The 26,341-nt window shown below is 33.6% G+C and overlaps 2 protein-coding genes across 2 annotated transcripts; one reads left to right on the top strand and one right to left on the bottom strand.

The window, feature by feature from the left end:
- Positions 1-178: 178 nt before the first annotated feature.
- Positions 179-2,608, bottom strand: LOC114399953 (auxin-responsive protein IAA16-like). The gene is made up of 4 exons (XM_028362183.1): positions 2,290-2,608; positions 737-1,123; positions 577-638; positions 179-477 (listed from the first exon to the last, which is right to left on the bottom strand). The coding sequence occupies exons 1-4, from the start codon at positions 2,493-2,495 to the stop codon at positions 440-442; spliced, it is 693 nt and encodes a 230-aa protein (XP_028217984.1). The 5' UTR covers positions 2,496-2,608; the 3' UTR covers positions 179-439.
- Positions 2,609-16,362: 13,754 nt separating this feature from the next.
- Positions 16,363-25,254, top strand: LOC114400245 (mediator of RNA polymerase II transcription subunit 14-like). The gene is made up of 8 exons (XM_028362593.1): positions 16,363-16,861; positions 16,956-18,023; positions 18,778-18,875; positions 18,964-19,138; positions 19,245-20,229; positions 20,340-21,358; positions 21,894-22,954; positions 23,906-25,254. The coding sequence occupies exons 1-8, from the start codon at positions 16,649-16,651 to the stop codon at positions 24,705-24,707; spliced, it is 5,421 nt and encodes a 1,806-aa protein (XP_028218394.1). The 5' UTR covers positions 16,363-16,648; the 3' UTR covers positions 24,708-25,254.
- Positions 25,255-26,341: the final 1,087 nt, after the last annotated feature.

The raw sequence follows: 26,341 nt of genomic DNA, 5'->3' as shown, positions 1-26,341 counted from the left end.
CCTCAACCAACAGGATCCATATATATATATATATTCTTTTTAATAACATGACAGATAAGAGCACGTTCCATAGTTTAATACGTGTAGGCAGGGCTATCAATATGTTTGATTGGCCTACGTGTAGGGTATGCGTAACTACGTACGTACAGCCATAAACGTATTAGGCAAGCACACCATCGATAGGCAATGTAACGTTTTGTACTTAGAAGCAAAAACGGGCTCATATAAACATACTCCATTATTTCTTGTCCCTAATTTCCAACTATTTTCTCATATATATATATAATACACAATCCATATACAAGAAAATTATTTCCAAAAAATGGTACCGACATATTATATAACTTGGCTCCTATATTAGCATTAATGCTTCCCATGGACGCCCAAGAGCAACAGATCGAGGAGATTGTGGTCGAAACTGGAACTTACAAATTTGCCTCTAGCTTCTGTTCTTGCACTTTTGCACTGCTCTTGGTGCTGTAAATAAAAAAATAACAACCTCACGGTCAATTCGCATTAATTAATTAAGATAAGATATTTTTTTGGCTAATTTGAAACTTAATTAAGATCACTAACCTAGCCCGATTGCCGCAGATCCTTTCATTATACGCAGGCGCTTGCATGATTCCACGAGTATTCTGTGGAATTATATATCCATATTAGTAATGTTTAATTAAAATGAAACAGGTGGTGTGTGCTTAGAGAAAATTAAAGCAAATTAATGATAAAGACTTACTCCCAAGGTACGTCACCCACGAGCATCCAATCACCATCTTTGTCTTCACAGGTTGGTACGTAATCAGAGCCGTTGAGAAGATCAATCAATTTGCCCTCGTTCATGAAGTCTTTCATGCCTTGGGAACTACACTTGTCGATGGTGAATGAACTGAACATTTTAGCCAGTGCATCCAACAGCTCTTGGTGGCTCTTGTACATCTTCAAATCCACCTTGCGTAAATAGGGAGCACCATCCATGCTCACCTTCACGAAAGCTGCTCCCATGTTCACATTGTTGCTACTACTTGTGGCGGCTTTTTCGCCATCGTTGTTGTTACTCCTTTGAACGTTGTTTACAATGTTCTTTCTGAATGACCTCACTGGTGGCCACCCCACCACTTGTGCCCTGAAAATTATTCATAATTAAGTACATCAATTAAATCATCATGCATCCAATTTCAACCCAGACAAGAAAATTAAGTACCCCTTTTAATATTGTAATTAATCTACACAAAAGAAGCATTAGTTTGGCGGTCAAGGCACGAAAACAGTTGTTAAGAGCCGTCTGGTTTTGAAACTTTGAAATTAAGTATATGGTTTTTAAATGTAATAAAAAAGATTATGGTGATTATTGAGGTATATAATAATTGCTTGTGTTGGGCACATGTTTTTGGAATGTGGTGGACTATCCATTTCCTTTTTGCTCTATGCTGGTTAGAGTGTGAGAAAGAGAAAAAGTAAGATTCCATGTGTCCTGTCCTTTTCCACTGTTTATCCGACATCAAAGCATGCCGTCCGCAAAAGCAATCCAGCCAAACTTGTTTATCTTCCTTTTCCTTTTTCCTTTGCTCCTTCACTCCTCAATCCTCAACTCTCCCTCACTCGTTACTTTTTCTTGCTTAAAATCTGGACGACACTTTCCCTTTCTCCTCCAATCCGGACTACTAATACCTAATTACAGTGTCCTTTTTACTTTCGTCCTTTCAAGTAAATAAAAAATTACAAACAAAATCGATCATGCGTTTGCAATTGATAACACATCATTTTGGAAAGGCCTAGTTGGAATAAATATCAAGTTCTGATATGTCTATAATTATTTTACAATTATCAAGACTTTCAATGGATAAATTAAAGGGATGTTAGACCTAAAATTATGCTAGCCCTCGTTAATTTTCCTTGGTAACTTCTAAACAAGGTCAAAGATTACCTTCTGAACTAAGACCTAATCGCTTTCCATGGAAAGTTATCATCAAGATTATCATATCTCAGTATTATTTATAACCTTCGTTGCCAGAGAAAACTGTACATTTTTAAAAAAAAAAATTATTTTTCCATGAATCATAAAATTAGCACATGATAATCAACATGCATGCATTAACCACAAGCATATGTAGAGCATAAAAAGACAGAGGCAGTAAAAATAAAGGAAGGGAGAAATTAATATATTATAATTCAAGTAATACCTAATTTCTATGGTTATGATTAATCTTGGCTTGACTAGCTTTCATATGATATTAAAGATTAGTGGAGAGAGCATATAATAATTTGTGGAAGGAAGGAGTAAAAACAAACTTTGCGGGTGGCTTTGCAGGAGGAGGGGCGTTATTTGAGGTTGAGGAAAGGTTAAGCTTCAAATCCACGCTAGTATCCGAAAAAACCCTCTTCCCAGTACTGCAAGTGTTTTTGAGCGTCGTCTCGTTTCCACTGAGTGGCAGGCCGAGTCGCAACTCGGTTTCTTCAAAGTTGATCATCTTGTACTTGTCTGGCTCTGCCTCCATAACACTTGTCACTGATTAGGAATTATTATAAGTTGATGTCGGGACTCACTCAGGTGTGTTCTTTTAGAATTGGGAATAAGGTTTTGGTGATATATGTTGGGAGTGTGGTGGGTTGAAGGGACATCCGGCGGTGGATATGATCCCACGTGTTAGAGATTCTGTCATAATAATAATAATGGGGAATAATCCTACCCTCCTTCTTTGTTAGGCTCCCCTCCACACACACCAATTATTAATTCCATTTACTCAACTTGTCCTTTTCATTGCTAATATCTTTTTCTTTTTACGATTCATAACACATGTTCGTCCTTCTTGTTTGTGATTCGTTACTAATTATCTAATTTTCAGTGTTTCTATGTAATGTGTTTTAACTTAATTAATAGGATTTTGAATTTAAGTCATATATATATTAAATATTTGAAAGAATAGATTTATCACGTATAATGATTTTATCTTTATTAAATATAACTTTTTTTTTATAGAAATTTGCTGTAGTGCCCACAGAAAATAAAAGACAATGCAGCTAATTAATGCTTTAGTTGATTAATACAAGTTTTTAACGTTGATTTGTAATATAAATTAATTAATTTAACCGCAGCAGATACATGCATGGTGGGTGAGATAAGGCTTAACTGTTGTCATGTTTGGCCTGAAATCTTTTTCAATCTTTATATACTTATCCTTTCTAAAGCGTCCCCTCGGCAGGGTCCAACCACCGTTCTGGAGAAAAGGTTTCACTGTTGTCAACCATGCCTTCAAATATTACATACTACTTTAATACCAAATAACCAATCAACTTTCTACCTTATTATCAAGATTCAAGATAACTATATATACTTCACATACATACAGCACGAGTTCAAGTTCAACAAAGTGTTAAGTTTTTATTTGCTTATAATTGTGCGGTATGATTGCAATCAAATAAATAACTTAATTAATAAAGCTTGGCACTTGTGATGGTGCGAGTTTATATATATCTTGTTTCCCCTGATAATTATTCACGTAAATAAGTTTATATTGAGATGATAATTAGGCAAAATTCTTTCTATGATTTTTGTTAGTAATCAACATAATTAAAGAACTTTTTACTATTGAGGGAAATCCTACAATATTTTTATAAATTTTGATCATTTAGATTCATTACGTAACTAATTCTTAATTTATAACTTTGTCATATCTAAAGTTTATTGTTTCCATTCGAACTTAAAAATCAAACATACAAATTATCTTTCATAACCTCAATATGTATTATCAAATAAATTATACTTTTTAACTTTTTTTTAAGATAATAGAGAAACAAGAAGGAGAAAAAGCTATAAATATGGTAAAAAAAAAACTAAAAGAGAAATAAAATATTAAATAATAAAAATTATTATTACAAAATTTAAAATTAGTGAAAAAATCATTTATAAATGTGTTGATTTTATGACTCAAATACATAATATATAATGCTTATATGGAATTCCAATGCTTGCAATAAAGGTGATTAATAAAGACATCATTAATTACCTTCTAAACTAATAAAATTAGTACTAAGATATTTTAAATTAGTTATTGTTAAAATTATTAAAAAAAAAGAACATAATATATTATTATTTATTGTTCATAATTATTCGTTACTATTAAAATATTTGTTTAGGTTAAAATAAATTGAAATTTAACATATATTTATTTCTTAAAAATAATAATGCATATTTTAAAGAGAAAAATACACACATCCACCCCTAAACTTTGAATTTTGTGTTTAAAAAACAAACGTCCAAAATTTTTAATTCATTCGAACTATATATAATCTTAAACTTAACTTATTATCCCAGTAGGCTTTGACGATGTGTTTATGTTTTAATTTTTGTAATTGATGCATCTAACGAACTAATGGATCTGATGAATTTTTGTTATATGCACGGTCAAGAGTGTCTCCAACCAAAAGGAACCAATATGCATTCATGATTCTCACACTCATATAATAATTGCAATGAATAAAATTGACGTATATATTGTGCTTTTACTTTATAGAGATCCTACTATGTAAATTAAGTTCCTATTTTGATTTATGTCTCGGACTTGAGTTCCATACTATAATTTCCATAAGCTTGATGAGTTGCTAGTGGCTCCTTACAGAAAATTCGTGAGCTTTATCCTATCAAATTTTATATAATTAAGAAACAGAGATAATTGATAAGACTTGAGTAGGTTGCAACTGATAATGACTCGTGAGACCACATGGTATACAAGTCTACAATCGGAACCAGAGCAGACCTTGCTGTAAAATGATCAGCATATTAAACATTTTAATTAATCTATTTTTGTTCAATAAAGAAAAGAACCTGTATGTGCTATTAATTGATCATCTTCTTAGAATTCTCAGTTTTAGGATGGTGGATCTGATGTTTAATAGTGGGGACCGGATCAAATTTTGGGGCCGAAACGCCATATATGATCGTCACTGAGATGTTTTTTTGGTTCCTTTCTGGTTTGTCTTTTTTTCCTTAGCTTTCTTTTCCATTTCAAAAAACTTAAAAAGGTAATAAGAGAATTATTTCATTGAAAATGACAAACAATGAAAAGTGTGGATTTGCCTAAAATCATCGGGCAGGATGGTTTAACAGTTAACAATTAACTCCAAATTAATAGAAACATCTCTATTAATTGTAATAATATGATTTAAGATATATGAATTCAGATAAATATAAAGTCCAAGACTTTTTCTTCTGATATAACATTTCAGGTGCATTTTTGCGTAATTGTGTGTATTTCTTAAAATTCAAAATATGAAAATAAGAAATATATTTCAAAGAAAGAAGTGTATATAATTTAAACAAGTATTATCATAGGAGAGTGTCTTTTTGTTTTCTTCTTTTAACGCGTTTGTTTCGGCCTTCTTCGCAATGAAATACTCAATTCTAGACCACTACTATTATTAGACAAATTAACTTATCATTTCGTGTAAAACATACAATAATAGAAATATTAGAGATAAAGATTAATATTGTTATTAGCATTAGTTAGTTACTCTTATAACCAACTATATAACAATTTATTAGCATTAGTTATATAAGGCTCAATGTATTTATATAAAAATTTGATTTGTTCATTTGAACATTATTCAAAATAGTATTTAGTTTTTTTTTCATCTCTATATCTTGAACTTTTTCATAATATTAGAGCCTTACCACTCATTATAAAAAAAATTCGCTAACCCTTCACCTTTTCTGTTTATGTTTGTCTTTTTCTCTTCGTTGTCACTATCAATCAACCTCTCCGTCCACCGCTGTTGTTGTTCTGTGTCACGAGTCACCAATTCCGATCAACACCTACCTTTGTTCAATCCCTATTCATCTTCTCCTCAAATTTCTCTTTTCATTAATCGATTCCATTTTCCTAAAATTTCTCCAAAACACAAAACCCTAATATTTTTCCTTTTTTTTTTTTGGCCAATTCAGGTCGTGATAAATGTGTTACATAAGTATATTTTATGATTAAATCATTCAAAAATTGTTAGATTTTTCCTCTTTTTTTGTTTTTTTTCTGTGTGAATAATTAGAATTTTAGCATCATCTAAGTTTTTGTTTAGTAGGTGTCTAAACTAGTGAACTTATACTATTTTGATTGTGTATTTGTTGCATAAACATAGAAGAAAGCTTAGAAGAGAAATTGAAGATCTGAAGATTCTCGCTCAGTCGCAACACTCGCTCAACCTTGGATTTTGGCTTCTGCTCTTGATGATTAAGTCTTATTGCTTCTGTCAAGTGCTTAAACTTTGAGGTATAATTTTTGCTTGATGGTTAAGCTTTGATAATTTCATGGATTGATGGTTGTAACTTCTGCCAAGTGGCCTTGCATTGTGGCTTCTACTTGGTGGTCAAGCTTTTGATGATTGATTTGAACTCTTAATTTTGTTGGAGTTAGAAGAAGTTCTAAGTGTTGTGTAGTTTTACTTAGTTCCATTGTATTTTGATATGCTTTTGTATTGTCCATTCCATGCTGGAAGTGTTATAAACACCTTCCAACTTGCAGGAGCTATCAGAGATAAAGATTACTATTGTTATTAGCATTAGTTGATTTAGTTAATTATAAATTAATTATTCTCGCAACCAACTATATAACAGCTTACTAGCATTAGTTATATAAGACTTAATATATTATCGTAAAGATTTGATTTATTCATTTGAGCATTATCTAAAATCATATTTTGTTTCTCTTTTCTATTTTTTCCATTTCTATACATTGAACTTTATCAAGAAATACTATAGGAGATTCTTATTCTTCAAAAAAAAGAATTTGTCATATATTATCTTTTTAAGATATTATACTAATTAAACTACTAGTATTGCTTTTAAGATTCTACTTACATTCAGAAGATATTAATATGAAGTGGGCAAAAGTTTGAAAACAATTTCAACCACTGAAATATGAAATTCAAACCATTGCAAATTTTAAAACGTTTGGACCTTAATATATGCACTATTATAGGACAAAACTTAAATATAGATACTTAAATGTTGTTTGAAGTATTTTTCGATTAGTATTGAAGTTTCATTTTTAATAACTCGTGTAAAGGACTATGTAGATTATTGAAGTAAAACTCAAATTTTGATTAAAAAATAACACAAACAACACTTAAGTAAGTGTATTTAACAATGAATTTTTTTGGCCAATAGATTGTTTGACCAATTAAGAAATGGACTAACAATGAACCTTTTTAATTCTTTTTTCTATTTATCTCTTTCCCGATTCTTTTAAATTAGACACTCCTAAAATTCATTTTCTTTCTTTCCTATTTCTGCTCATTGTTTCCTTTTTAGTTATTAAGTAATAATTTGACGGCACGTATTACTTATTCAACACCAGTTCAAAAGAGGGGAAATCAAATATTTTATGGTCCGCAGGAGGTGAACATTGGTAGGTATTATATATCTATAAGGACTCTCAATTATTACTATAGGAGAAGAATGAGCGTAGAAGGTGGAGACTATACTTAAAGACTCAACGGCCTATATATATGTATATTATTCTTTAAAGGTTACATTAATTACATGATGAAGTGTGGCACACATCTTTGATGGTGAATTTCATGATTCCTACTATCCCTGCTTATAAACGGATTATAGCGTTAGCTAGCCATATGATGTTCATGGCTGCATGATGATCCACCAGATCGAACATTAACATTTTGTACGTATTTTAATTGAGTTTGGTTAAACAAACTACTCAATTAACAGGTTAGTTGAAGCCGTGGGTGTACTTATATATAGAGCAGTGGGAAAGAGGGTCATGCTATATATACAAATACAAATGCAAATGCATGCATCGCAGACTGCAAAGCCAGAAAGAAATTAAAGTGTAGATGACTGAGGAAGACCAACAACTACAAGAGAGAAAATGACATGCAGTTACGAGACTGAGGCCAAAACCCAATATTAAGACCCCTCGTGTGGCAATGGCCCCACATCCCTCTCTCTCTCTTGTCCAAGCCTCAGGTCCCACACGTGTGCACTCATTCTTCGCTGCCACCTCTTCCCATCCAAAACTGTATTCAAACTCTTTTATTACACCACACGTTTGTCATTTATGACCTGACGTTGATTTTTTTTTTTTTGCGTACAATGTTTATGTCATTTTATTTTTATTTTTCCATTTATATAATATAATTTGATTATATTATCGACCTAAAAATATATTTAAAATTTTCAATTTATTATCACATTATTTAATGAATTTGATATTCTTCTTAATTAACTTATCAAATAATACATCAATGTAAAATAAGTAATATCCAACAGATTTTTACAATAACAATGCTTTAAAATTATAGTAATGTATTCATAAAAAAAACTATATTAATGTATCTTTTTACAATTCTATCTAAGAATTTATAAAAAAAAAAAGTATTAAACAAAAATAAATATGTTTAATGTATTAAATATATAAAACACATTCATTACTTTAGTGAAAAAATATTATAAATATAAAAAGAAGTAGGAGAATTAGTGAAAATGATATTATAGAAACATTTAGAATTACCAAATTGATTGATTTAGATATAACAATCTTGCAATCCCTTTATAGATTTTTTCCAACAAGCAACCAATGATTACGAATTTCTTTTGGTAAAAGATTATGGAATTAAAATAAGTAATGTTTTCTCGTTAAGTAATGCTGCTCACTGTATTTACATATATTGATGTCAGGCTGTCAGCTAGTGCAAATAATATTGGTCTTCATTACAATTAATGAATTTTTGGTCTAGCTAAAAGGTACATAACAAGTTAAACCAAAAGCACTACACCGAATTTATGTATTAACTCATTGCATGAATACCATAATTTTCAACAAGAGTTACTTCATAGGAAGGTGGGAGGGAGAGTAAGCGCTACTTTGACAAGATCACGGTGGAGGGTGGGCTTCTAAGTGAAAGTTTCCAAAGAGTATGTAACATTGCAAATTGCAAAAGATAAATGGCTCAAGGTGGCAAATGTATGTAATAGACAGGGTGGGAGGGAGGGAGGTAGAGTTGGGATTTAGGAATGGAAAAAACTTTTGTTTCAACTAGAGCATGAGTGGTTGAAGGAGTTAGAAGGAGTAGTGAGTAAAACAACAACGGCAAAAAAGGAGGTGAATAGATGGGTGTGGAAGGGAGAAAATTCTAGCCATTACTTAGTTAAAACAACATATAAGGCAATCATGGCCAACAAAAGGGGAGTGAAAGATGCAGGTCCGTCCACCTTCAAAAGTACAATTATTTGTTTGGATGACAAGATAAGATAGGATACCTTATCTTGAAATTTTTGTACATAGAAATATAATAGACGCAGACGAGGGATGCAGAGAATATACTAAATACATTTTATTTGGGTGCAAAATATCACATCAGGTATGAAATGAAGTGTTAAGATGAGGGGTTTAATTATGTATTACATAAATGAAGTAACAATCAAAATTTCTCTTATGGATAAGGTTTATAAACAATGAAGGTGCACCAAACGTAGGTGGTTTGTGGTGTGGTTTGCAAGTTGCAGTAGTATGGACAATTTGGTTATTTACACGAAATTTGCTAACATTTATAGCAGCAAGGAAATAAATGGAAGAGATGGTAAAATTCTGTTGTTAGGAATGGAATAAGGCAATGAGGGATTTATATATTCGCTATCGTGTTGGATGTTAACTCAACACATTCCTTGGGATTTTTTAGGTGATAAGGAATAGGACTCGGGCATTTACAATTTGAAGAAAGCACGACGAATAAAAAGGTGACGAAGGTGGATGAAGAAGGGTGGATTCTCCTAAAATTCCATCCTCACCCGTGAAGCACTCATTTTTACAATTAGATATATTTATAAAATATTCAAGGATTCAGATTTAAGAAAATAAAATCACTTGACCGGTTTTTTTATAACAATTTTTTTTCTTTTTATTTTGTCAACTCTCTTGTTACTCCCTTCCAAGAACGAATTGACACAAACTCGTTCCAGCACTATTTCAAATTTGAGAGAAAGTTATGTTGCTATGTTTTTTCAATTTCATTCAAATTCTAAATCTCAATTCATTAAAATTTCCTTTTTTTTTATTAATTTCTTCGACCCCTTAATTTCTACCATTACCAGATTCACCAGTACTCTTCTGCTGCAAAATCTAGCTAGACCCAAATCTGAAAGCACGACTAATGAAGTATCAACTAATTTTTAAGTCACCTAAAATTGTGTATTTCCAACTTTTTTGTAGTATCATGATGTCTGTGATGAATTGATGAAAAGAAAATTAATTTCTAGTAGCAGGTATAAGTTATATATAACAGAATTTTTTAAATGCAACTTCGCATACAAAAAAATGCTCTAGACTTGTTAGCGAATGCCATGCTTCAATAAACAAATCAATTAAACATTTATTTCAATAAGAATTTATTACATTTTAGTTTCCAAGAACATGGTACGGATAGGAATATATATAGCTGGGCTTCTTTATGGTCATTTTGAAAGCTTGTGAGTTGTGATTATACTTGGGGGAAGAATTTTGTTTTTAGGTAGCAAGTCAAGTGAAGAGTAAAGACTTGGGGAGCAGAGCTGATTGATTGCAATCCAACTTGTTAATCTTTCACGGTAACATTAAGTCATTCATATTTTTAAAGTTGATATTGAAGTTGACAAGTGGTAAATATGATTATGGTAAGAAATCTCTATACTGCAATCTTATTATATTTTATTTAATTATATTTCTAATAGTATTAACATAAAAAGAAATAGTTTGAAAGTGCATGTACATGCTTGAGTTTAAGTTCACTTTATTCCTTTGTCTCATCAAGTGATAGTGGAATTAAGGTGAGTTTTCCATTTTGCTTTTGACATCTATCTACCTTGTTTTGGTCAGTTTTTTTATTGATACATTCTCAATGCTTACATAGCTTAACTATTCTTTGATGCTTAATTAATTTTTCTTATCTTTTTTCTATTTCACACATGCAATTAAACATAAATTTAAGGATATGTTTAATATAAAGAAATATCTTTTATTTTTTCTTATAATTACAAATATCATCTTATTTTTATTTCATTTCTTGTTTTAAAAAGATAAAGAAAATAATGTTTTTAATATTTTTATTATATCTGCAGGAAGTTGATGAAGAGTTGCGGTATGAACTACCAGTGCTGGAGAGGTGATTTATTTTTCTTTGGTTGTAGCACCCTTGATTGTTTTTTACTTTTAATGTCTTAAACATTTTGTTGATGAAATCGTGAAGTTATCATGATTTATTCTTGTCAACTTCCCTGTTATGGTTACATTTTCTTGACTGGATTTATGAAATTTTTTGAGGGAGAGGTCTAGTGCTTTGGTAAGGTTTCCACCTTGGTTGTGATATTGCATTATGCTTTTGTTTAATAGTTCTATTATTATTATTATTATTATTATTATTATTATTATTATTATTTCAGCATCTATAAAACTTGTGATGTTAAATAAATGACCATAAAGATGCATTGTGTTATACTCAAATTCAATATTTTAATTTTTTTATATATTTTTTTAAAAAAAGATATTATAAGATGATTATATGAAAAATCGTCTTAGAATGATCAATTTTTTATTTTATTTTTTAAAATGACTTATGAAAAAATCGTCTTAAAATTTTCAATATATATAATTTTTTTTAAAAAGATATTATAAGATAATTCTTTAAAAAAATTATTTAAATTGTAAACATTATAAGACGATTTTTTAGAAAAAAATCATTTTAAAATTCTTAATTTTTAATCAAACAAATATATTATAAAATGATTATTTGTCTAAAAATTGTCTTAGATGATAGTTTATCTAAGACTTAACCTGAAAACTATCTTAGATGATAGTTTATTTAAGATGATTTTTAAAGAACTATGATACAAACTTGAACGTATAAAAAATCGTCATCAAAACTCTCTTTTTCTAGTATGCGTTGTCATTATTTTTCTCTTGATAATTTCTTGAATTACATTCCATATATCAAATCTAAATTCATTGTTTGACACCAATGAAGCAAATGATTAAACCATATCATCATAACAAACCAAAAAATTTCAAACAACAAAAACCCCATATTAGGTATTCTATTATTTACGTTTTTAGAAGAATTTTATAAATAATTAATTGAATTTTATTTGAATTGTTCTAATTGTATAATCATCAATTATGACATAACAGTGAGGTGCTCAACGAACCTTTTTAATCTTCTAAGACCTTTTTTGCGAACTTTGAATGGAAGTTAAATAATTTCTTGTGCAGCCTAATCTAATGTATTCATATTTTATTCAGAAGTTTCTAGATGAAACTAATTTTACCTTTTTTTATAGAGAAAAAGTATTATTATGTACTTGACACCGGTAAACGACCCAAAGCAATTTGATTATAATTTAATTTGTGGCGATCATAAGTTGAAAGTTCATATTCTTCGATCATTGATAAACAATTTGTTGGACAATATTCAATACATTTACCACAAAATATACAGATTCTGAAATCAATACTATAATTAAGCAACTGTTTCTTGCGAATATCAGTTTTTAGTTTCCAATCAACAATGAATAGATCGATTAGATCGATGGAACATACATAAACACATACTTTCACAAACAATGCATTTATCAAATTCAGAATGTATTCGACCGCAAATGATTATTAACTTACAACAAATCTCCAAACAAAAAGAAAAACGTACACCAGATCTCTCAAAAAGTAATCAATCTATTCAAATTTCAAAATTTTCAAACCAGTTTATGCAATTGACAACAACTTATATTAAAAGAAAGAATAACAAATCTAGAAAAATCCAAAATAAATGAATAAATTTAGTGATTGTTGTGGATCAAAACAAAATAGATGCATCCAAAATAAAAGGAAAATCCACTGTTGCAATTGAAGAAAGGTTGGGTGACAGAGATGAAGAAGAACCACTTAGCTTCGACGGAGATGAGGGGTTGAGTTCACCGGTTGAGGTAGAAAACGAGGCATGGAGGGAGGGATTGCGTTGCCAAATCTGAAAAGATGACAGAGTAAGAATTGTTGATTTTTTTTACAAGAAAATAATCATTTTAATTTTTTTCTTTCGATTTAAAACCTCCTAAAACCATTCATTTTAGTGGCACACGAATGAGGAAGAGAGTTTTGGACTTCACCCTAGAATCCACCATGGAGAAGGGAAAATAAAAAAGAGAAGATGAAGGTCTAAGTGAATGGCAACTATATATGGAGGAACAAGATTGGATACAAGAATGTATGGAGACGAAGGCAAAAATAAAATCAATAAAATGAGATGCATTTTTTTTTTTACGGTAAGAGAATTGTTGGGTTTTATTCTTCTGTTGGTTGGTTCAAGGTGGTACTGAGATTCATTAGTAACAAATGCCTAAACAAAAAAGTTACAGATTTGAATATTCAAGTGCACATTTTCTGCATATATATTGTGTAAAGTCATTTTGGTTTCTCATTATCTTTTGTAACTCAGGATGCAAATAATTATTATCTTGTTGGGATGATTATTTTCAATAAAAATTATTTGCTTATAGTTTTTTTTGCTCTAGCTTGAAATCCAATACAGAACAATCACATTCCAAACTGCCATAAATATAATAAACAAGGACAAAGAAACAAGAACACTATATAGAATAAATAATCATAATAATTAAACTAAAATGCATAAAGAAAGAAGGAAAAGAAAAAAAGGCCTTACTTTGTATATAACTTCTTTATAGTTATTTTTTTCTTTGAAAAATTGAAAAATAAAAAACATCATTGATATCTAACTTTAAGATGACATTATTCAAAATCAAAAATTATTTTATATTATTAATGTCTAATTTTTTTATCTTATTCTTTTCATATTTTCATATAAAACTTTTAAAATATAATTTATTCTATTAGTTCAGAAAATTATTCGTTGTTATCAATTATCATCCTCTTAACTTATTGTTACTATTAAAATCAACATTATGGATGTGACATTGAATGTCTCAATACTAGTTTTTAATAAGGGTGGATAAGCGGGTTGGACTACCCCGCGTAAGGCCCACCCGCATAAGCCCGCATTGGCAGCGGACCAGGCCAATCCGCCCTCGCTTCTTACACAGACCAAATAAATTGGTCCGCCCCCGCCCTGCAGACCCCGCGGGTCAAACGGGCCGGTCCGTGGGCCTAACTTTAAAAGAATTTCAATAAAAATACAATATAATCAAACTAAGTTCAATACAAATGTAAATAAAATCTCAATAATTAGTCAATTACATCAATAAAATAAATAAATCATACAAAAACTCAATTCATCATGTTTATAACTTGGAGATCAAGAGTTTCGTGGTTCATTCCCTTATCCCATGATTTTATCATATAATAATAGACAAGTGAAGTGTGATGGCTGTAGTAAGTTTGTGAAAACAAAAGTATCTCTGCGACAGAATTGAGAAAAGAGGCATAGAATTTAAGAGTTTAACAACAATGAATCAATCCCAACAAAAATAGGATAAAAACAAATTTTAGAGAAAGAAGAGATGTACTTTGCGTGGTGGTGTGGTGGTGGGCCGAGGCTGTGCCGCTGTGGTGTGTCGCGTGACTGCGTGAGTGTTAGTCGCGTTTTGTCTTCTTTGTAAGGGAAAGAGTCGTATGACATGCGAGCGAGTGTACGTGACTACGTGGTGGAGAAAAACCGTGTGAGCAGAAAAAATGTTCTTAGTATGCTACAATAATAACTACTAAATGTGATATGAGCTATTTTTTATAATAAAAATATATTGAAATATATTTAAAAATATTTATTTAACAATTATTTTTGGCTTAAATGATAAGAATTGATATTTTTATTATTTATGATTTGGAGATATGAAAAGAATAGATTAAAAGAGAAAAAGATCGAAAAAATATCAAAAAGGAAGATTTTTTTATCACTTATCTTTTTTATAATAAAAATATATTGAAATATCTTTAAAAATATTTATTTAACAATTATTTTTGGCTTAAATGATAAGAATTGATATTTTTATTATTTATGACTTGCATATATGAAAATGATAGATTAAAAGAGAAAAAGATCGAAAAAATATCAAAAAGGAAGATTTTTATTATTTATCACTTATTTTTTTTTTATATTAATCTTTTATTTTTCTTATCTTATCTTTTTTATCTTTATCATCTTTTAATTTAAATATTTTATTTTTATCTAATATATATTACTTTATCTATTATTTAAAAAGAAAAGAAGTAAAAAAGAGAAAATTAAATATAATATAATTGGGTCAAGGTCACACAAAGCAGACCTAATACGGGCTACGGACAACCCACGGACCCCGCGGGCCAAACCCGCATAGTCCGCGGGTTAAGCAGGACGGGCCCAAAAATATGATATAACCATGGTCCGTTTAAAAAAATTGGTTCGTAACCCGCGCGGACCGCGGTCATGCGGACTAGTCTATGGACTTGGATCCGTTTACCCACCCCTAATTTTTAACTCATATTTTATATAATTGTTTGTTTAACATGACTGTGTCATGTGTCATTTAAGAGAGTAATATATATTTTTTTTTATCAATTATAATGAAGGCAACAATTAAAAATGTGCCCCTAAAAAATAATTTTAAAAAAATATCAATACGAATAATTACTACAGTATTGATAAACTTTGAATATCCATGATTATTTGTTTAATAAACTTGTAACGCTCAAATTTCATTAGATTTTAGCTGTTGTATTAAAATACTACTGTAACTTTATCTGATAAAACAATTCAACTTCTATAAAAAAAAATAAAAACTTAATGTATCACATGACAATATTATTGACATAAATAAAATTAAACATATTATCAATAAAATATATAAACATAAGTTATATATAGAAATGTGAATTGTACTAAAACTTGTAAGAATAACATTAAAAGATAATAATATATAATTAAATAAAAATAGTACTTAATAATAAGAATTATATTAATATGTAAATTTTCAATTTTTGCTAATTAAGATAAATTATACAATAATATATATATTATTTATTAAAATTAATGTATTTTAAATTGTTGTTCATTTTAAAAATTTAGAAAAGTTCTATGAAAAATTTGAAAGATTAGAGATTAAAAATATGAAAAGTCGGGAAACATATAAATGAGAAAAATCAAAAGTCAATAATGAAAAAAAAATAAGGCAAGAAATTTAAAAGTGAAAGAAAATGCAATTTTAAAAGTAGAATAGTATTTGCTTGTTCTTTATTTTTTTTTTCCAAAACACATGATTATATCCATTTATCGTAAAAAATAAATTGTTTATTATTATTATTTTTTTAAATCCAAAGAAATAATTTCCGAATCACGCTGATTGGAAGGAAAATATAAATGAAAGCGAAGACAAGGGCAATATTCATTGGTGAGAGTTTGCATATTGGATGAAACAAATCCCAGATTGGTGGGCGCCGTGAGAGTCAAAAGGCTTTAGAAGAAAGAATAAGGCATTTTTGTGTGTGTGAGAGAGAGAAAACCAAACGAAACTTGAGTGAGACTGTGTCAGAGAGAGAGATTCATTTCATTCTTGGTTGTCTTCTTCTTCAAATAACAATTCCTCTCTTCTGTTTCGCCCAAAACCCTAGTTTTCGATGCTGCTGCTGCTCTGACAGATCGGGAAGAACCCTAGCCAAACAAGCAACCAATGGCTTCGGAGTTAGGGCAACAGACGGTGGAGCTCTCCACTCTCGTCACACGCGCCGCCCACGATTCCTACGCCTCCCTCAAAGAACTCGTCGATAAATGCAAGTCCTCCGAATTATCCGACACCGACAAGAAGATTAGCATCCTCAAATTCCTCAGCAAGACTCAGCAGCGCATGATCCGCCTCAATGTTCTCTCCAAGTGGTGCCAACAGGCAATTCAATTCGCTCCCCGTTCCCTTCTTCAATTGCAATTCCATTATTTTTATTTAATTTCCTTTTGATTTATTCTTTTTTATTTTTTTGCAGGTTCCTTTAATACAACACTGTCAGCTACTGGCTTCAACTGTTTCGAATCACGACATGTGTTTCACACAAGCTGCGGATTCGTTGTTCTTTATGCACGAGGGGCTTCAACAGGCGCGTGCACCCGTTTACGATGTACCTTCCGCCATTGACATTCTTCTCACCGGAAGTTACCAGCGTTTGCCCAAATGTATAGAGGATGTGGGGACTCAGTATGCTTTGACCGAGGAACAGCAGAAACCTGCTTTGAAGAAGCTGGACACGCTTGTTCGGTCCAAGTTGCTTCAGGTTTCTATTCCCAAAGAGTTTTCTGATATTAAGGTTTCTGATGGTACCGCAATGCTTAGGGTAGATGGGGAGTTTAAGGTTTTGATAACACTTGGGTATAGAGGGCACTTGTCTTTGTGGAGGATTTTGCATTTGGAGCTGCTTGTTGGTGAGAAGAACAAGCCTGTGAAGTTGGAGGCAACGCGGCGTCACTTGCTTGGGGATGATTTGGAGAGGCGGATGGCAGCGGCGGAAAATCCATTTTCGGTGTTATACTCGGTTCTCCATGAGCTGTGTGTTGCACTTGTCATGGACACGGTCATAAGGCAAGTGCAGGTTCTTCGACAGGGAAGGTGGAAGGATGCAATTCGGTTTGAGCTCATATCCGAGGGGCATGGAGCGAGTTCTAGCTCTGCGCAGAACCCTGATGGGGAATCTGATTCGTCTGCCATGCGAACTCCAGGGTTGAAGATTGTGTACTGGTTGGATTTTGATAAGAATGCTGGTGCGTCCGAATCGGGCACATGCCCGTTTATCAAAATCGAACCTGGGTCAGATCTTCAGATAAAGTGTCTCCACAGCATCTTTGTCATAGATCCCTTGACGGCCAAGGATGCAGAGTTTGTTTTGGACCAGAGTTGTATCGATGTTGAGAGGTTGCTGTTGAGAGCTATTTGTTGCAACAGATATACCCGTCTATTGGAAATTAAAAGAGAGCTGGTGAAAAATGTTCAGGTCTGTCGAACCACGGATGATGTTGTGCTCCAGTCTCAAATGGGTGAACCTGATATTGAATATAAGCAGGTTGGTTTACATTTACTGGGAAAAGTTCTCTCTTATTGGGAGTTTGGAGTGTCAAATCGGTGTGTTGCTTTGGACTTTAGTAGGTTTGTAAGGGTTAAATTTGGATGATTATTTTGGGGTTTTATTTTATGTGATTGTTTGGTATCTGTCCTTTTGGGATTTGACTTTGCTTACCACATTCTTTTAGTTTCAGAAAATAGATTCTCAGATCCTGGATATTCTACTCTTTTTTTTTTTTTTTAAATCCTGGATTATCAAAGTACTACGCCCAATGTATACATTTGTTGCTGAGCAGTCAATTTTTGGCTAATTATGCTTTATGTAGGTTAAGATAGATAATTTTGAAGTTCCGGTCAAAATTATAGTCATCTTATTTCTGCATTATCTGCCAAAGATTTGGGGTTTACTATTGTTGAGATCCCACATCGACCAAAGATATGAGAAATGTAGTCCTTATAAGGCATCAACAGTCCTCAACCCCACATTGGTTTGTAAGATGAGGATTGCGCAAGACTAGTAAGGGTTACACTATCTCTAGTCAATATGAGATCTCAATATCCCTCTATGTTGATATGCACGTGTTTTCCATTGAAAGACTCTTCACCTTTACATCATACAAACTGTTGCAATTTTATATGTTCATCTTTGAATCTCAATACCTTCCCATGGATATTATGCATGTAATCTTATGCCTTACCTTCTTTCATTCAATCTTGCTTGGGGTTTTGAATTTGAGATCTTCTTCTGTCTGTAGAAAGATGAGAAGTGCCACAGCAAGGACTTTGAGGGCCATGAGGTGTTGCGTGTGCGTGCCTATGGCTCTTCTTTTTTCACACTTGGAATTAATATCAGGTACCTAACTTTACTTGCATTTTCCTTATCTATTGCATTTTAATTTGGCGGATTTTTTAAAAATCCATTCCTCTGTTTTGCTATTCAGGAATGGCCGTTTTCTTCTTCAATCTTCTCAAGACATAGTGGTTTCTTCCGCTTTATTAGAATGTGAAGAAGCTTTGAATCAGGGGTCTATGACTGCAGCGGAGGTCTTTATAAGCCTGAGAAGCAAAAGTATATTGCACTTATTTGCATCTGTTGGAAGGGTTTTAGGCCTTGAGGTATATTTACCTGTTTTCTCTCCTTTGGACTGTCTTCGAGCTTATTATTTGGATTACTGGCTTACCTAAGCGTCTAAGACCTATGGAATATGGGGCATTCTTGCAGGTATATGAGCATGGATTCAATACAGTTAAAATACCCAAGAATGTTTCGAATGGTTCAGCGATGCTATTGATGGGATTTCCAGACTGTGGAAGCTCTTACTTCCTGCTGATGCAACTTGATAAGGATTTCAAACCCTTGTTTAAGTTGTTAGAGACTCAGCCTGACCCATCTGGAAAAGATAATTTATCCGGTGACCTGAATCAGGTGCTGCGGATCAAGGAAATCAATATAGGACAGATGCAGGTTCAGGAAGATGAAATGAATTTAAGCCTGGTTGACTGGGGAAAATTACGTTCTGTTTTGCCCAGTGCTGTTGGTCCAAATCAAACATCTGGAGATGAGTTTTTTTCTGATGTTCACCTTGAGAATTCCATACAGATTGCAAAAGGTCATCCATCAGGTTTTTCATCACTTGTTGATGAAGTGTTTGGACTTGAGAAAGGGTCTTCAATGCCTCCATTCTCTGTTAAAAGTCTTCCATCATCTGTGAATACATCCCTCCCTTCTCAATATGGCTCTGTCCCTATGAATTTCCATAGTTTAAAGGCTGGAAGCCCTTCGCCGAAGTGGGAAGTAGGAATGCAGATGTCACAGGTTAGTAATGTAACAAAAGCTTCTGGTGCTACTAACCACTATAGTGTGAAGGGCCCACTTCAGTCCAGTTCTGTTGGCTCGATAACAACTGGACAAGGAAGGAACTCTGCTGGGAAAAAACTATCTGCTTCCAAGTCTGAACAGGATTTGGCTTCTCTTAAATCTCCGCATTCAGTTGACATTAGTTCCTCTTCTGCAATGGATGAAGAACAGCTAAGATTGTTGAGTGATACTTCCAACGATGCTTTATCTGGAAGTCGGTCATCTCGACTATTATCTCCTCCACGACCGACTGGCTCTCGAATGTCCATACCAAATTCCAGACCTAATGGACTTGAAGTTGAATCATTTAAGGCTGCTGGATCCAGTTCATGTGCTACAACTCCCGTATGTAAGATACTTTCTTTGCATCTTCATCTTTATCATGTGGAGTTATTCATGCTGTTATTTATTTTTTCTTTCTTTAAGTAATATATGACTGGAAAAATGAATGTTTGCCAGCCCAAACACTGGAATCAACAGTTAGTTATAACACGGGTGAAGATGTTACCTCCAAAAATGATAAGAAATCTAGAAAACGAACAGCTTCGGATATGTTGACTTTGATTCCATCTCTTCAAGGTGTTGAAAGCAACCCAGGAATCTGCAAGAGAAGAAAAATTTCTGATTCATCTGGCTGTCAACTATCTTTGCCACAAGGTGTCATGTCCGCTGAAATGATACCCAAAAAAGAAGGATACAGTTATGGAAGTTTAATCGCAGAAGTAAATAAAGGGAATGTTCCATCTAGCATTTACATTGCGGCTCTTCTTCATGTGGTCAGGCATTGTTCACTTTGCATTAAGCATGCTAGACTAACCAGCCAGATGGATGCATTAGACATCTCATATGTTGAAGAAGTGGGTTTGAGAAGCGGATCCTCTAACATTTGGTTTCGACTTCCACTTGCTAGAGGTGACTCATGGCAGCATATATGCTTGCGACTTGGAAGACCTGGTTGCATGTACTGGGATGTTAAAATAAATGATCAGCACTTCAGGGATTTATGGGAGCTTCAGAAAGGGAGCAATAATACGCCATGGGGTTCAGGTGTACGAATTGCTAATACATCTGACTTAGATTCACATATACATTATGATCCAGATGGTGTTGTTTTGAGTTATCAATCTGTTGAAGTAGATAGTATAAAGAAATTGGTGGCTGATATCCAAAGGCTTGCCAATGCAAGAACATTTGCCCTTGGCATGAGGAAGTTGCTTGGTGTAAGAGCAGAGGAGAAGTCAGAAGAGCTAGTTACAAGTTCTGACACCAAAACATCCAGTACCAAGGTTGCTCCGGATACTGCAGACAAACTAACTGAACAGATGAGAAGGGCATTTAGAATTGAGGCAGTTGGACTGATGAGCTTGTGGTTTAGCTTTGGTTCAAGTGTCCTTGCTCGTTTTGTTGTTGAATGGGAATCTGGTAAAGAGGGTTGCACTATGCATGTATCTCCTGATCAACTTTGGCCTCATACCAAGGTTTGTTAATTCCTCTTTGACTGATTTTTTTTCCCCATTGTGTTCATTTTGGCATCAGTAATAGATGCATATTTTTCTGTTGTGTTCATTTTGGCCTTGATCTGTTTTCTTGGTTCACCATGTTCGTTATTTCCTCCATTGTATTGTTCTTGGACTTAATACACATGATCCTGCTAAGGTATTGCTCTCCTTTGACTTTAGCTGGTACATTGCATATTTACCCTGATTATTTATGCTATCTTTTGGGTGAAATTACTGTGGAACATCTTTCTTTTGCTTGCTCAGCTGACTTTGTAAAACTTAGACTTGAAAAAGCATTGTGTTAATTTAATTGTTACGGGTATTTCTGCTGATGTATGACAGGTAATGCTTGATACCATTTTTTTCCTTTGATATTTCAGTGGTGATGAGAAACCAATTCCTTAATTTTAAGTTGTCATTTGTATAGATATATCTAATATTTTGTCCTGGATCTGTTCCCAAGATAAATTCCTGCCTATGTATTTACTAAATTTGATGTTTTTATTCTGCACAGTTTCTGGAAGATTTCATAAATGGAGGTGAAGTTTCACCGCTTTTGGATTGCATTCGACTGACTGCAGGACCCTTGCATGCTCTGGCAGCTGCAACCAGGCCAGCAAGAGCTGGTCCTGTTCCAGGGGTTGCAGCTGCCTTATCATCTATTCCTAAACAGACTGGTAGTTATATATCTTCACAGGGACTTCTGCTTGGTAATTCAACTACTAATGTTGGTCAGCCAACATCTGGACCTGGGGCAAACACTGTCATGCCTACTGCTAGTGGTCTCACTAGTCAAACCCTTTCAATGTTAGCTGCTTCTGGGCGTGGCGGCCCGGGCATTGTTCCTAGTTCACTTTTGCCCATTGATGTCTCTGTTGTGCTCCGTGGTCCATATTGGATACGAATCATGTACAGGAAACAGTTTGCTGTTGACATGCGTTGCTTTGCAGGAGATCAGGTGTGGTTGCAGCCTGCTACACCTCCTAAAGAGGGTCGACTTTCTGGAGGGTCACTGCCTTGCCCCCAGTTTCGGCCTTTTATCATGGAACATGTTGCCCAGGAACTGAATGGATTGGATCCTAGTTTCACTGGACAACAAGCAGGTGGGCTGGCAAATTCAAATAATCCAAACCCTGGTTCAGGATCCCAGATGATGGCTGCAAATGGAAATAGAATAAACCTGCCAATTTCTGCTGCAATGCCTAGGACAGGAAACCAAGTAGCTAGTTTAAACCGTGTGGGAAATGCTTTAGCAGGCTCTTCAAACTTAGCTTTGATGACATCAGCTGTCTCTCTTCGGAGGCCACCTGGAACAGTTGTCCCTGCACATGTCAGAGGTGAGTTGAATACAGCCATTATTGGTCTTGGTGATGATGGAGGATATGGGGGTGGTTGGGTTCCTCTTGTTGCTCTTAAGAAGGTTTTGAGAGGTATTCTAAAGTATCTTGGAGTGTTATGGCTTTTTGCCCAGTTACCTGAACTTTTGAAAGAGATCCTAGGATCTATTTTGAAGGAAAATGAAGGCACACTTTTGAATTTGGACCCTGAGCAGCCTGCCTTGCGTTTTTTTGTTGGGTAAGTACCTTGTCCCGCTCCCCCTTCTGTGTTACTTCACTTCTTTTGTTTCTAGAAATTTTTTATTTAAACACCACTGCTATAATTTTTGCATTCCTTCTTGATACATGGATTTTTGCTATATCTTTACCCTGCCACTTAAAGGGGAATAATTGCAGTTTTACTTCCTTGTTTGTTTCATTTCTTTGTTCCCTTGGGTGATTTAGCCTGGTGAGTTCATGTCTTTAATCAATTTCTTTTTTATTTTTTATTTCTTAATATGAGCATGATACATCAAATTGATTTTTATGTGAATGAATATTATGCATATTGATACCTTATGACTTTATTACCTATAGTTGGCAAAAAGGAAAAATAAAGTTGATTTCATTTTGATCTCTCCAGTGTTAGGAGAGTTCAAAATTAGCCCCCTTAATTTCAGTTGGAACATTATCTCCTAGGTTTAGAAGTTGATGCAAATTTATGTTCCCCTGCCCATAATCTGTTTCAAGTGGCTATTTTTGCTAATGGGTCATTTTGGCACATGGACTCGGCATTATCGAAACTAGAAACTGATTAGTGCTTCCCTAGGGTTTCCCTTTCTTTGTACCATCAACTGTACTGGCTCAGCCCTCAGGTGTAGCTTTATAAATGTAGTTAGAGTGGGAGACAGTGATGACCCACATAACTAAGGTGCTACACATTTTATATTACAAGAGTAAGAAGTCAAATTTAAAGCCATGTGAGCAAAAACTGTGTGATGGGGTCTTTGATTGCTTAGATACGAACTACAGGGTAATGTAGCAATAAGAGGAACCAAAGTCATATTTGGTGAAACTAGGATAAAAATTGTAACTAAGCTTAAAAAAGGAAACAGCTAGTGTCTTCTCAGGCTCTTCTTAAATATTTGCTATTCTTATTCCAGTTATTAGACACACTAAGCTGAAATGCTGTCTTTTCATTCTTCTGCAGAGGATATGTATTTGCTGTTAGTGTCCACAGAGTTCAGCTTCTTCTTCAGGTATTAAGTGTAAAACGCTTTCACCATCAGCAACAGCAACAACAGCAAAATTCAAATCCTGCACCAGAGGAATTAAGTCAATCTGAAATAAGTGAAATATGTGACTACTTCAGCCGTCGGGTGGCTTCAGAACCCTATGATGCTTCTCGTGTTGCATCATTCATAACTATGCTTACTTTACCTGTATCAGTACTGAGAGAATTCTTGAAATTAATTGCTTGGAAAAAGGGATTATCACAGGCCCAAGTTGGAGATGTTGTTTCAGCTCAAAAGCCACGGATTGAATTATGTCTTGAAAATCATTCTGGGTTGAATGTGGATGAGAACTCTGAGAACTCATCTGCATTCAGGAGCAACATCCATTATGACCGCCTGCATAATTCTGTTGATTTTGCGCTTACTGTTGTTCTTGATTCTGCTCACATCCCTCATGTCAATGCTGCTGGTGGTGCCGCATGGTTGCCATACTGTGTTTCAGTAAGATTGAGATATTCATTTGGTGAAAGTACCAATGTATCATTTATTGGCATGAATGGTAGCCATGGTGGTAGGGCATGTTGGTTGCGTGTTGATGATTGGGAGAAATGCAAACAGAGGGTGGCACGAACGGTGGAGGTTAATGGGAACTCAGCCGCAGATGTAAGTCAAGGTAGGTTGAAATTAGTTGCAGATAGTGTGCAAAGAAATCTGCATATGTGCATTCAAGGGCTAAGAGATGGTAGTGGGGTCACGGCCAGCTCTGGAGCAACGTGATTTTGTTAATAGCACAAATCATATCCATCTATCTCTTTATTTTGGGTTAGTGCTGTCAATATTGCGTTTTAGTTTACCATGATATGAAATGGTGCCTCACTCAGTTTAAGCACGTCCCCAACATCCCAGCATGTCTCTTCTGCTCGTAGGTTATGCTTATGCAGTTCTATTGGAGATGAGCTTTGCTGTAATGGAAGAAGTGCACAGGTGATTACAGATAATTTTGATGAAAAAAAATACTTTTCATAGCCAAGCTTAGATTTGCGGGCACCAATTTTAGATTACTAACCAAATATATAAAACGAGTATTCAACGTTTCTATCTTCAGATCATTAACTAGGTTGTACAATATCTTTGCTGATAGTGTAGTATCATGGTATAACTTCTTGGGTGGTGGCTATTGTTATTGTACAGATGACATCAAATGAATAGATTAGTAAAGGAAATTTGTTACGCTCGATCTCCATCGACAATGAACACTTGCAAGATAAAGACCTTGCCGTGTATTTAATTTTGAATTCATCTTGTCTTTGGCATGCTGTCTCAACCCCGGTTGCTTTAATGTAATCTGTAATAACCCCATTTGCCAGCTGCTCCTTAATTGTGTAACGTGTATCGTTTTCTGACCGTTGAAATATCTGCAGAATTTATAGGCTATTTGCACTCAACTAGTTTTGACTGTTCAAAAATACTATTTTTGCCTTATTTGAAAATAATATCTCAATTTAAAAAAACTTGAATAAGGATTTTCAGTGAAATATTTTTTTCTATTTTCTTTAATTTACCAGTAGTGCCAAATTAAGTAAAGACCTTTTGATTTGGTGTTTTTGTCCTATTTTCTCTCGCTTCATTCTCTGCCTTAAATTTTTTTTATGTAAGAAATTTATAAATTTAAACTTACATAATGTGTTTGGTTTAGTTGAAATAGAGCTTAAAATACGTTTGGTCTATGTAACATTGTTTAAAAAATAAACTAAAATATCTAAATACCCAAAGAGTATTGCTAACCCATTTCTGTCAGATTGAAACTAGAATTTCAATTCGTACACAACAAACAAACCATTGTTGTGTTGATGGAAGAATAGTGATCAACATATGTGATGCACCAAATCGCAGCAGCATTCTTCACGTCAATCGCAGGTTCGCAACCGCTTATATTTATCATTTCAATCTGCTGTTGTCATTTCATGCACCAATGCGCCATGACTGTGGCCGTTAACGGGTAACTGAGTCAGAGTCTCGGTATTGAATTAACGAGTAAATTTGTGATATGCATCACCAGAACGGTATTTTTAATGAGCAAAGTGAGTTTTCATTCAAGTTAAAACCAATGTTGTAAAACTCCTAACTTGTAAGAAAAACAGAAGGAAGATAAAAGATTGTAACTCGAAGATGGTAATAAGAGTTATATGCCACCACTTGAAATCATTTTTTCTACAAACACTAAGCAAAACAAAATAGAACACTCGGTGGCAGAAACAAGCAGAGAGAAGGACCAAACATGCACAAAGAATAACCAAACACGTAGAGAGGACCAAACCAAACACAAATCCAAATAGCACACATCACTAAGCCAAACACGAATCCATACAGAGAGAAGGTCGCCACAGGCAACACTTACTAGTTACCAGCAC

Source organism: Glycine soja, chromosome 19 (assembly GCF_004193775.1).
Source record: "Glycine soja cultivar W05 chromosome 19, ASM419377v2, whole genome shotgun sequence".
Lineage (NCBI taxonomy): Eukaryota > Viridiplantae > Streptophyta > Magnoliopsida > Fabales > Fabaceae > Glycine > Glycine soja.
This window is presented reverse-complemented; position numbering and strand designations above follow the sequence as displayed.